At 59.2% G+C, this 12,442-nt stretch overlaps 1 protein-coding gene across 5 annotated transcripts in view; it reads left to right on the forward strand.

The window, feature by feature from the left end:
* TRIM29 (tripartite motif containing 29) overlaps window positions 1–12,442 on the forward strand; it is a 48,461-nt gene that overhangs the window by 17,321 nt on the left and 18,698 nt on the right. Inside the window, exons 7-10 of one of the 5 annotated variants that reach the window (XM_004750063.3) lie at window positions 988–1,083; window positions 2,401–2,502; window positions 3,865–3,941; window positions 6,876–8,038. In XM_004750063.3, coding sequence (XP_004750120.1) covers window positions 988–1,083; window positions 2,401–2,502; window positions 3,865–3,941; window positions 6,876–6,938 — 338 coding nt within the window. In that variant the 3' untranslated portion in view covers window positions 6,939–8,038. Of the gene's footprint in view, window positions 1–987; window positions 1,084–2,400; window positions 2,503–3,864; window positions 3,942–6,875; window positions 8,039–12,442 lie in introns of those variants that run through there. The other 4 variants (XM_045080428.1, XM_045080429.1, XM_004750065.3 and 1 more) reach the window with 4 other exon arrangements.

The raw sequence follows: 12,442 nt of genomic DNA on the forward strand, positions 1-12,442 counted from the left end.
CTCACTCCGGAGGTCCCCGTGGCAGGGGTTCACAGTGGGGCGGGCAGAGCGCCCCAGCTCCCTCTGACCACTGAGTCCCAGTGTCAGGCTCCTGCCTCCTGCAGACGGCTGTGGGAGAGGACCATCAACCAGGACTGGGCCCTCAGCCATGGAGTGAGCTGACTGGGGAGAGCCCCAGGGCTCAGGGCTGCTGAGAGGGCAGCCCAGGGCAGGGGTGTCGTCCGTGGGGGGCTCTGAAGCCCCCAGACTCGAGTGTCCTCGTGGGGCTCCTGCTGTTCCTCCCGCACCCGCCCCGCTGCCTCTCTCCTCTAGACTGCAGGGACGTCCTCCCAAAGCGACCCTCGTCAGCCTCTTCCGCTTCCCAAGCAGAGTTTCAGGACTTGAACCAGCTGCCTCTGTGCCCAAGTTTTAGCATGTGTTTCTATTTATTTGTTTACTTGTTCTTGCGCTCACCCAGCAACTGTGCAATGGAATCTTCTAGGGACCAGGCTATGCGCCGGGCGCTGGATATGTGATGCTGGGCCAGACAGCCGTGTCCCCTGCCCCCAATTAAACTTGCCCTTATAACTCAGGGGGACAACAGGGGAGCAGAGTGACGTGAGGCCTGGGGCTGAGGCACACACAGACTTGGGGGAGATGACAGGGAAACTGATGCCAGAGGGCCCAACAGGTTTGTCAAGGATGGGAGCCGGTCCGGGAAGCTGCGTGTGCCCCAGGCAAGAGAGGGCCCGGTGTGCCGCAAGCTCAGAGGGCACAGGGTGGGCTGTTGTGGCGGAGCTGGAGGAGGTGAGGCCAGAAAGTGGAGGTAGTGAGGGGGGCTGTGTGCCGGTAAGGGACTCGGAGCCTGAGTCTGAGGACGGTGGGCCTTGAGGTACGGCAGGGACGAGCGGACACTGTGGTTTAGGACAACTCTGATGGCAGGAAGCATCGGCAGGAAGTGTGCCGGGGGTGCTGGGGGGGCTCACGTCTCCTGCTGTGCCCCACCAGGTAACTACACCTCCCGGGTCTGGGAATACTCCTCCACCATCCAGAACTCAGATGATGGGCCCGCAGTCCAAGGCAGCTCCTCCTTCTCCCTGAAAGGTGAGCTCTCCCCACCTTGCCCGGCCTTTCCTGTGTCTCTCCAAGCTCTGTGCTGGCCTCCGCCCCCTCCCTCACCAGCTGCCCTCCCTGGAAGGGACAGACCCTGGCCCGAGAGGTCTCAGCTGTCGGGGAAGGCTGGGCTTGGGGCTGGTTTCAGCGAACACTGGGCCCTAACCATGATCCACGTGGTCAGGGAGGTGGGGACGCCAACCTCGGGAGACCCCTTCCCCTGACACCCCCATCCTGTTTCCATTGGGCCTAACTTCTGAGTCCTCCTCCTGCAGAAAGCTTAACTGCTCAGCCTGCGCCGGCTGGCCTCTGTCGGCTCTAGAGGCTGTGACCGCGTACCAGTGGCCAACATCCTGAGTCCTGTCAGGCCATTTCTCAGAGAGGCAGGACTAGATCATGTCTAAAGTGTTCCGAGTCTGACTGCGCTCCCCAGACCAGGCGGAGTGGGCCAGGCCCCTCCTGTCTCTTCTGAAGGGTCCTAGGGACAGCTCTGTGGGCTGTGGTGTAAGCCATTCTATCTTCTGGCGCCCGAGCCATTTGGCCTTGAAGCGAGGGTACAGGGGCTGGCCAGGGTCAGGGAGAGGGAGGAGAGAGAGCCGGGCAGGCAGGCCCCCAAGCAGTGGCCTTGGAAGGCGACTTATCATTCAGCTGTCCCTTCCAGGCTAGAATCCCACCCTATCCCCAGGGCAGGGACTCTTGGAAGGACCAGATCACCTTGCTCACCTTAGAAGGTGAATATGACTGGAGGGTCCCAGCCTATAAGACCCCGGGGGATGTCCTCTCCCCAAGCTAGGCCTGGCAAGCTCTGGCTACCAGCGGTCCCTCCCTGCACTCTGGTCAAGCCCAGATCAGAGGCTACAGGTCAGGGAAGACGGTCATCCCCCAGTGTGATTTGGAGCTTCCACATTCCCCTGTATCTCCCCATAGGCTTGTACCAACTCACCTCCTGTCCTGGTGAGGGCCTTGACCTAGGAGAGCCCCTCCTCAAATACTCTGAGCCCCTGAGGACTAGCCCAGGGACAGTGTGGTCACCTTCACACAGATCAGCTCATTACATCAGCTGGGACTGGCCTTGGATGGTGGGGTGCTCTGGGCAGGGGCCTGCCTGTGTGTAAGCAGAAGCCCCGCCCATGAGGATGGCCCCCCACCAGCTCCTACCCAGCAACCCTAGCAACCCTAGAGGGAGGCAGAGTGCATGCTCAGGGTGGCCTGGCTGGGCTCCCAGCATAGCAGGCCCCAGGGCGAGGTGTGACTCCTGCTGGCCCCTCCCGGACCAGGGTGTGCTGCTAATGCCTCTCTCTCTCCCAGCAGGCTCTGGGAAAGCCCCCTATCAGTTCACCACCTTGGGACAGGCCACCACAGAGTTTTCCAAACCACTGGACGGCAGTGGGCGATTTAAAAACAATCCTGGTACCGGCCTGTGTTCCCTCCCCTTCTCTCTCCCACAGCAGGGCAGATGGGACACCCTCTGGGGCTCTCTGCCACTTCGAGGGCATCCTGGCCCTCCTCCCCAGAGTTGCTGGAAGAGGGATGCCTCCCCCCTCCCCTGGCACCATCCCTAGCTCCCCCTGCCTCAGACTTCTGCCTGCTGCACGAGGCTGGTCTTTGGGACCACAGCCCCGTCCCCATCCCCTCCTCACCTCTCTCGGAGCTGGCATGGGTTTTTCTTTCTGGGAACTGAGAATTGAGATCTGAATTCCCCCCTCTCTCCATCTCCCACTCAGGACCCATGGAACCCTCTCTTGCCAAGGCGCCCCCACCCCCACCCCCGGATGCAGGGAGAGACCTGAGTCTCTGCTCTGTCTCCATCTTCTTGCTAAATGCAGGTGGAGGGAAGGGCCAGCCAGGCCAGTTCATCCTCCCTCAGAGCGGCCAGAACAGGGCTCTGGGCTGCCCCAGAGGAGGGCAGACCCTGTTTATTTCTGAACTTCTCCTGTTGGGGTCCTAATCTGCTCCTTCCCAGGCCCCAAGGCCTGTCCCTGCAGGCTGATGACTGAGACAGAGGGTGCTTTCCACGGTTCTGTGGACCAGAGCTCGTAACAGATCCTGCTGGGCTGAAGGGGAGCACGGTGGGCAGGAGGACCAGGCCCGGACAGGGCCCACGTGCTCTGGGCCCCATGGGCTTGCTATCTTAACTGTGGACCTTAGCCACATGGCAAATGACGGCCTGGCCCTGGCCCCAGCCTCCAGCTCCTGGAACAGGCGAGAGGCCCTGGAGCTGGGCAGGACCATGAGGGTGGGTTTCGGTACCCCATCAAACCTGGGTTCACATCCTGACTGCTGCTTCCTGGTGGTGCAGCTCAGGGCAAACTGATTGCGGGGTGAGGGTTAATGAGGAGACCTGTGGGAAGGGGGGACACTGGCCATCCAGCACGGGCCTTCGGAAAGGGCGCCTCCTGGTGGATACCTTAGCTGGTTGTGCTCATGGGAAAAGGTCAGTGGTGTGAACCTTCAGGGTGGGTGGGGGGAAATCCTTGTGAAGTAGTGTGTTTCTGACCTAGATTTGGGGGCCACAGTCCAGGACCACCTGGCCCAGCCCACCTGGCCTCTTCCTCCTCTCTCTGTTTGCCTTGGTGCCTCCCCCCTTTGGCCAGCCTCCCCGTGGTGCCCCCCCCCCCAGCTGCTGCAGGCCTCTTTAGGGGTTGCTGTACTTGGTAGTGGGCTGGCTGGAGCTTGGTGGTCACTTTGGAGATGGTACCCCTGCTGTTGTGGCCCCGGAGGCCCTGATGGCCAACATCAGCTCCCTCCGACCGGCGCCTTCTGTCTCTGCAGGCTATCCTTCCCTCATCAGGAGCCAGAGCCCCAAGGCCCAGCCTCAGACTTGGAAATCTGGCAAGCAGACTTTGCTGGTGAGTGATGGGCTGCCATGACAGCCTGTCTGGCGATAGGCATCTCCAGAATGGGCACGGAACAGGGCTCCCCAGGAGCAACTGGTCATCAGTCACCCAAGGGAGGTGATGGGGGGATGTGACCTCTCTGGGCCATGGGATGGAGGGAGGGAGCAGCAGTGGCCTGAATTCCTGCATCCTGCATTCAGCAAAGGGTAACAGAGACCCAGGGCTAACAGTCAGTGGATCTGGGTAAGCATGCACTTTCTGGGCCTCAGTTTTCTAATCTGTAAAGTGGGCATCCCTGATTCTTTCATTTGGCAAATTGTTGCCAGGTGACTATACTTGCTGAATGAGGACTGTGTCCCCATCAGCTCCGGGCATGTGAAATTCTCCGTCCTGGGGATGGACGTCCTAGTGATGCCACCTTCCTGGGGCCATTCCCTAGCTCTGACAACACAGAGGCCACTGGGGCGATAGCATGGTGAGGCAGAGGCGGTCAAGTCAGGAACAGAGATATTTCAGGGTTCAGTGGCTAACGCACCTGAACCAGGAATTGAAGAACCACACTAGAGGAGACCATGGCCTTAGGGTCTGGCCAGCTTAGGGGATTTCCTCTCTGAGGCTCTATTTCTGCAGTCTTGTAATGCAGTGCTGAGATACGGGGATCCCTAATACCCCCCCTCTTTTAAAGATTTTATTTGACAGGCAGAGATCACAAGTAGGTGTAGAGGCAGGCAGAGAGAGATGGTGAAGGGGGGGAAGCCGGCTCCCTGCTGAGCAGAGAGCCCAATGTGGGGCTCGATCCCAGGACCCTGAGATCATGACCTGAGCCGAAGGAAGAGGCTTAACCCACTGAGCCACCCAGGTGCCCCCCTAATGCCCTTTTGACCTGACCCCCACCCAGGACCTCCGTGAGCAGGGCCTTCCTTCACAGGCTGCGCCTCCACCTCCCTGAATGCTTCTCTCTTGGAGCTGAGGGAGTCAGACAGCTGCGCTGGGATATGGGTGACAGCAGGGGCTTGGCTGGGGACAGGGGCAGGAGTCCCCAGCTCTCTCCTGTCTTTGCATTTGGAGGTCATATCGTGGGGAGGTGATTTGCTCCAGGCCCCGGCGACTGGGGCTGGATTAATTGGAGAAAATCTTTAATTTGCTGGTGATGGGAGCTAAGTGATCGTGTGTGTAATTTGTACCTGGGCCCAGGGGCATCGCAACAGCAGGACTGCAGAAAGCAGATATGGGGAGAAAAAAAGGGGTTTTGTTCCTGGACTCGGGCCTTGCCCTCCCTACCACACACTCTTTTACTCCCAGGGCCTGGGTCCCAGCAGAGAAAGCTCATTACCATCTGGAGACACTTGCTTGGCAGGGCAGGGTTCTGGCTAGAACGGAGGCAGGTGCTAGCACGTGAGGGAGGCTGTCCTGGGAGTCAGAATGCCTGGGATGTGGCCCTTGCCTTCGTACCCACCTGCTGTGTGACCTCCCGTGAGCCGTTCTTCCTCTGCTGCCATTCTCGCAACTCTAACAGGAGTTGGGAGCCTCTGACGTGTTGTGACCCTGAACCAGGGAGGGGACAAGGGCAGGCTGGGGAGACAGGGAGAGCACCCTTCCCAGATGCCCTGGAATTCTGTTTCTGCCCACCTGTCACTTCTGGGCTCTTCACGGGACAGCACCATTCACCGACCTGTGGTTTGCTCTATTGACCCAGCCTTCCAGAAAGAAAGGCGTGAGCCATTTCCAGGGCTCTTACTGACTACTCTGGGGTCCAGACCCGTTCCGCCACTGAGTAACTCTGAGGCTTTGGCTGTAGCCTTCTCCTGCCTGGGTGCCTCTGTATCTTGCAGTCACTTCTTAAGGGGGCCAAGCAAGGTCCGAGTTTAAGGACTCAGCCGCTGCATCCCGCAGCCCCCCAGGCCCTGCTCTGGGCCAGATACGGCTAAGGAGCTGCTAGGTGACCACATCTCCGGGCAGACAAGGTTGAAGGCAGGGGCGACCGACCTCCCCAGTGTCTCCTACAGAGGCATCAGTGGACCCAGCTCAGGCACAAAGCCACTTCCAGAGCCCCGCGGAGGGCTGAGCGCTCTCACATAGACTAAGCAGCAGCTAATCTGGCCTTCTGGTTGCTGGAGGCTGATCTCTTAGGCTTGGGGAGCTGAAAGGAGCAGAGCAGAGCTGGTGGGAAGGTGCTTCTGGCTCTGTGCTGAGGCCGCTCCCTCAAGGATGGGCCTTGGGGAGGCCAAGGATAAAGGATGGAGTTGGGGAGCCCACCTCTGTGTTGGGCTGGGCAGTTTTTTGCCTTCTGTGAACCCTCTCTGTCAGGGCAATCACGCAGAGAGACCAGAAGCAAATGCTTGTGGCCCTTGGGATTCAAGGAGTGATTTGGAGATGTGGGTAGGGTTGTTGGAGGAGAGGGGGTGCGGGGGAGGCTTGGGAGCCAGACTATGGGGGCTCGAATCCCAGCTCCACTACTCAATAGCTGGGTGGCCTTAGGGAAGTGGCTTAGCCTCTCTGTGCCTCAATTTGTCCGTCTATGAAATGGGTATGATGATAGGAACCCACTTAATTGGGTAGCTGTAAAAACTCCATGAGTCCTTCCATACAAAGCATTTGTAACACAGGGTATAGCTCTGGAGAGGAGAAAATATATGAGACCAGGAGCTAGGGCGGTGCTGGGGTAGGGGCGGCTCCTAGGCCACAGAGAGAAAGTCTGATGAGGAGCTGAGGTTCCTGCTCACCAGCCGAATGGCGGCAATGAACTGAATGAGCTATGAACATGGAGACGGATAGCGTTGAGTAGATAGAGCCTGCGGTTTGGGCCACAGGCCCCATAACCTGCTAGGGAGTTCAGAGGACTGCTGCTTCCCTGGTGGGGAGGTGAGGCCCGGGCAGGTCTGGTTGGTTGGCTCCACTGCCATCTGCCCTCCCTAACCACTCTTGTTTCCCTCCCACAACCGACAGTCTCACTACCGGCCGTTCTATGTCAACAAAGGCAACGGGATGGGGTCCAACGAGGCCCCGTGAGTTCCAGACAGGCAGCACCGAGGCCCTGGCACCCCTGCCCTCCCCAGCTGATCCTGCTGCTCCCGCTACTGTGCTCATCAGGGTGGAAGGGAGCCGCCCCCCTCTGCTCCCTGCCTTCAACCGGGCCCCATCCAGGCTCCTCTCCAGCTTTGGGACTTCTAATGGCCACCATCTTTCCTGTGCTCAGAGGCCAGCCATCGCAGGGGTGGGAGATAGGTGGGCTTCTCTCCCCTAACCCACCGCCCTCTCTTGGGTGGGGTTGTTGGGGCCCACATGGGGGCGGCCTGCCTTTCCCGCCCATCCCCTGCCATCTTGAGGCCTCTTGGCCATTTCTCTCCAAGCTTCCTTCCCCAGGATGTGGTCTGTAGAAGTCTGCCCATCTCCCACCTGCGTGGGCCCACCTTCTCCTTCCCAGCAGCCCAGCCCCGGCAGACCACTGGCCCTAAGTACCCAGCCTGGCGGAGCCCGCAGCCTGGGGCCACGGTGGAGGGGAACCTCTCAGCATCTCGGTACCATCCCGACCGTGTCGGGTGTCACCGTAACCATATGGAGTCCGAGGTCCTGGGAATGGGCTCTCCTGGCTGCAAGGATGATCTTAGCCAAGCCAGGTCCCTCTTCTACCTGCTGGGATAAGCAATTCCCTCAACGTGATAGGATCCATCCATGAAAATAGCTCCTGGCCCTGCTGCCCAAGGGACATGTCATTTCCCCCACGGAGTCCTGGGCCATCCCATTGTTCTGTGTCCTCTCTGGCGATGGCACGTGAGCAGGCCGGGGACATTGGGTCTCGGCTGGTCACTTGCAATTTCCAGGTAACTGCTGCTGTTACTTCAAGGGTGGCTGACCCACCACCAGCCCCCCTCAGCCACTGCCCCCATCCGTCTCCCTCCTCCCTCTGACTACCTTCCATGTGGCACACCGTCATGGGGCTCAGGGCCTAGAGACGGACCGAAGCGGGAGCAGCAAGGTGGGGCCCTTCCTCTTCTCACCATCCCTCCCAAGGGTCCTGGAGACAAGGGGGTGGGGCCAGCTGGCCAGGGGGCAGGGAGGGGGACACTTAGCTTGGGCTTTCCCCTCCTGAATAAACCATTGATCACCGACTTCTTTTGTATTAAACCAACATGTCCCCAGCGGGACTGCCCGTAGCCCTTCTGAACACTTTCCCAACACTGATTAGTGTGGGGTCACCTCTCCTCTTTCCTCCAGAAGATGTGGCTCCTTCAAGTCTCCCTGTCACCCCATCAAAGCCCCTGGGGTGACTTACAGGAGACTGGATCTTTGTTAGGTGGACATCAGCTGACAGGGAACAGAAGGGAGGATGGGGGCACCCTGGGGTGCATTGACTACCCTGAGGGCTGTGTGTGCTCAGAATGCCCCATCCCCCATCCCCAGCAGGGAGCAGGACCCCAGGAGTGGCTGTACATAGGCTGAAGTGGAGACTGACCAGGGGCTTCTCCGTGGTGGGGAGAGCTTCCTGGGTTGGGGGACCCCACACTCAAGACCTGGCAGGAGAATCAACAGGCTCCTGAGGGCAGCACCCTGCTGGGCTTGGGGCATGCAAGAAGGAGATGAGGCTGTCTAGGCCCTGGGAGCCCAGAGAGGCCTGGAAGGGTAGTCTGGGAAGGCTTCCTGGAGGAGGCAAGCAAGACAGGAGGAAGCATGACCTGGAAGAGATAGAAAGAGGATGCAATTAAAACACACCCTTTCCTTGGTGGGGCTGGGGACCTCCCCTCCAAGGCTCCTTCATTCTCACTGTCCTTTTTAGCTCTGCTCCTTACCTGAGGCCAAACCATACCAGGGGAGCATCCCTCTCCCCTGCCCCTTAGTAAATGAGCTAGCTGCCGGTGCATCATGGAGGGGCAACCCCCTTCTTCCTCCCTCTCCCCACCCTGCTGGGCCAGTAGCCAGGCTTCTCAGCTGGGGAGGAGGAGTCAGAAGAAGAGGGCTGAGAGGAGGGAGGAGGAGAGGAGAGGAAGGGGAGGAGACCCGGTGCAGCACTGTCAGGAAGGAGGCTGCTTCCCATGGAACCAGCATGCTCCCCCACCTCCGTGCCTGCCCTCTGGAGCCTGGAGAACAGTGTCCCCCAGGGTTGGCTACTGTTCCCCGCAGCCCCTGACCCGGGTCTGGTTCCATGAGCGGTGCTCTCTGGAGCACCTCCCCCAGGCCAGCACTCAGTGCCCTGCGCCCTCCTGGACCTGTTTTAGGACCTGCAATCCCTGTGGCTGTGATGGGGAGGAGGGTCATGCTCCTAGACTCCAGGGATGCCCTGTTCTCTGGCAAAGACCTTGGCCCCCCACATTTGGGACCCTTCCCAAAGCCATTGGTTCCAGAAGAGGGAAGAAGGAGAGGGACCCAGTCCGGCTGAATTCCCTGGACCCCCAGCTGCCCCTCCTCAGCGCCAAACTCTGTGGGTCAGGCTTGGGCCCCCTCCCCAAGAAGAAGCCTTTTCTGTTCACAAGGGCGGGTGGTGGGCGGAGGGGGGGAAGGTGATGGTGCTGGGGGTTGAGTGGGGGGCTGCTGGCGAGCCTTAGAAGCATCTGAGTCCTGCTCTGGGCCTGGATCTCCAGGACCCATGGCAATATGGACTCCATGTCGTCAGGGGTGTTCCTTTTTTATTCTAGAAGGGTGTGGGCCTATGGGCAGGCCTTGGAGACTAAGAAGCAGTTATGGGGGAGGGGCGCCAAAGAGGGGGTATCAGGACGTTCCTGTGGGGAGCTGACACTTGGAATTCAGACTTTGGGAGACAGTTAGGAGCCAGACTGCCTGAGTCAGAATCCTGCGTGTGGCACTCACCAGCTGTGTGACCTCGGCAAACCACCCAGCCTGTCGGAAGCAAACAGCATCTTAGAGGATTGCTGGGGACAAAAACAACAAGAACAATGTGGGAAGCACCTGGCCCCAGCAAGTGCTCAGTAATTGAGAGTAAATACTACGGCTGTCGCATTAACAAGAGCAGCAATGACAGCATCCCAACCTGGGACCAAGCTCCTTTCTCCATTTCTCCAGCCTCTTTATCTTTCGCCCTTGGACACCAGCCGATAGGTGGCTGGGAGTGGGGGGGGGGCTCGTGATTCCTCTTTTCCAGCCCGGAACCAGCCCCACAGCTCCCTGCAGGTCTGAGAACTAGCCAGGAGGTGGCAGCATTTCACTTCAGTTTATGGGCCCTCAGCCTCCCTCCCCAAGCTGCTGTCAGAACCCAGGCCCCACAGCCTTTCCACAAGGGAAGCCCCTTTCTCCACTCCTTGTGCATTAGCTAAGTAGACTTTGCCCTAGACTGTGGAATGTGTGATTACAAGGCCGGCAGTCCCCCTGCCAAGAAGAACGAGAGGCTTGCTGCTCACCCGCCCCACACCCTGCCCGCCTGGCACAGGGGCTGCAGGGTGGGGCACGGGAAGGGTCTCCTCCAAGTGGCGGGCTGCTGCCCTTGGGCTCTCCTTGCAGGAGGGCATGCCGAGGGAGGGGGCCTGGTGGGCATGTCAGGTTGAGTTCTGCAACCCCTGAACGTCGAGGGTAATCTGTACAGGGCAGGCCACCAAGCCAAATGGTAGATACATGGAAAGTCAGAGTCCTCAAAATCCAAGACAAGAGAATACTAAGAACCAGAGTCCCTTGACTTCCTTTAGCCTCAGATTTCCTGACTGCACAGTGGGGAGATCTGTATCTTGTCCTGGTGGACTCTGCGGGGAGATTAGAAGGGGAAAAGCTGGGGCCAGGAACGCCTGTCCGGAGGGGGCGGGGTCTTACCACCAAATCCTCAAATTGCTTCCCAGGAGGGACCCAGGCAGTTTTATCTTTCTGAGTATTGACTATTAAGTTTGAAAACGAGCTGTTGTTCAGCCACATAAATGAGGGAGATAAACACTAATTGCTGGGTGCCGTGCCAGCTCCTGGTTCCTAATCCATCACCCTGCCAAGGCGAAGGCTGAGAAGGGCAAATGCAAGGAGGAGGGGGTAGGGATGAGGGTCGTGGGAATCACTAACCCATCTTGCAGGAGGGAGAGTGGTGGGGAGGCAGGAACCCTCCCCAGGGGCTGAGAACGATGCCCCAGTCCCTAGGGCTCTCCAGGGAGGACAGAAGCCAGGCTGGGGAGGATGGGGAGGTCTTTGGTTCGTACGTGGTGAAGAAATTATCCTAAGTGACCTGATAAATTGTTTCTCCACTGCTTTCATGGTTGGCCTTGGAGGGCAAACTGCATTTCTCTGAGGTTGGTTCCATCCTCATGTTAAGACCCTCGATGGGCAGCAAACCCTGGTCCTTACTGGCCCCTTGGCGAGGGCGGAGCTGTCGGTGGAAGGCGTGGCCTTGAGAGCCTGTCCCTGAGAAGGACTCATGCTTATTCCTTGGGAGGTGAGGCTGTGGGTCTTTGATGGCTCAGGTGGGGACCTGCCAAGAGGGCGATGGGACTGGATGACCAGAAGGCCAGTGTTGGGTCCACTGTGCAAGGCCAGGAGAGAGAAGGGCTGGGGTGAGGGTTCAGGATGGTGGGACAGAGGGGGCTTCCTCGTGGAGTCCCAAATCTTCATGGTGTGCCAGGACCTCAGCATGGGGAGACAGGAGGCACTGCTCTCCATGGACCTTACAGCCCATTTGGGAAGCCAAGCATAATAAATGAACATGGGCTGATTTGGATGCGATAAGCACCCTGCAGAGGACCATGGGGAGCAGGGCTGAGGGAGGAGGGTTCTCCTGGTGGGTGGGGGCGGTGGACCTGGGGGTGAAGATCGTCCAACAGGGGACCTGCATTGGAGAGTGTGTTCTGCAAGTGTGGGGAGGGCAGGAGCCAGCCGGCTGGGGGTGCTGAGGAGGGGACATTGGGTGGCAGTGAGGCAGGCAGGGTCCCATCACACAGCACCCCATGAAGAGTTGGGGTTTCCTGTAAAGGTGGCATTGCCACTGCAGGCCGGTGAAGTTCAGTGCCCTAAGAAGAGTGCTCTGGGATGGATGGGGGTGATGCTAGAGCGGAGAGTGACGGTCCAGCTGGGCAACGATGGCAGCCAGAGACGTGGAGGAGCGGGCTGACTATGGCAGGTGGAGGTGCCAGTGGCATTCCAGGCGGAGGAACAGGTGGAGACATGGGGGCAAGGGGTATAGGAAGACGGGGCAGTTTGGGGAACTGGCTGAGAGCAGAAGGCCCCTGGGGGGCGGGGAGCTGGGTGGGAGAACACGTCCCAGCTGCAGGGGGAGGGGAGCCACGGCTCATCTGTGCAGGTTATGGCGCGGGAAGGTCTCTGGCCACAGGGCCTAGAAGCAGAGAAGGCGCGTTTGGGTGATGACCCCAGAGACCGCCCCTTGCCTGTCTGTCTTCCTGGGAGGCCGGGTGCAGTCCTTAATCTGAATCCTAACACTGCCAGTGAGCAGGTGGATCAGTAGAACTAGTTCTTTATTCTTCCTGGTTCTTGGTTTTCTCACCTGTATGATGGGGTTCATAATAGAGCCCATTTGGGGTTTTTGTGAAGCTCAAATGTGAAGAAGCTAGTAAAGGGTCACCAGAGTGATTGGCACT

Source organism: Mustela putorius, unplaced genomic scaffold, assembly GCF_011764305.1.
Source record: "Mustela putorius furo isolate JIRA1106 unplaced genomic scaffold, ASM1176430v1.1 tig00000460_pilon_pilon_pilon, whole genome shotgun sequence".
NCBI lineage: Eukaryota > Metazoa > Chordata > Mammalia > Carnivora > Mustelidae > Mustela > Mustela putorius.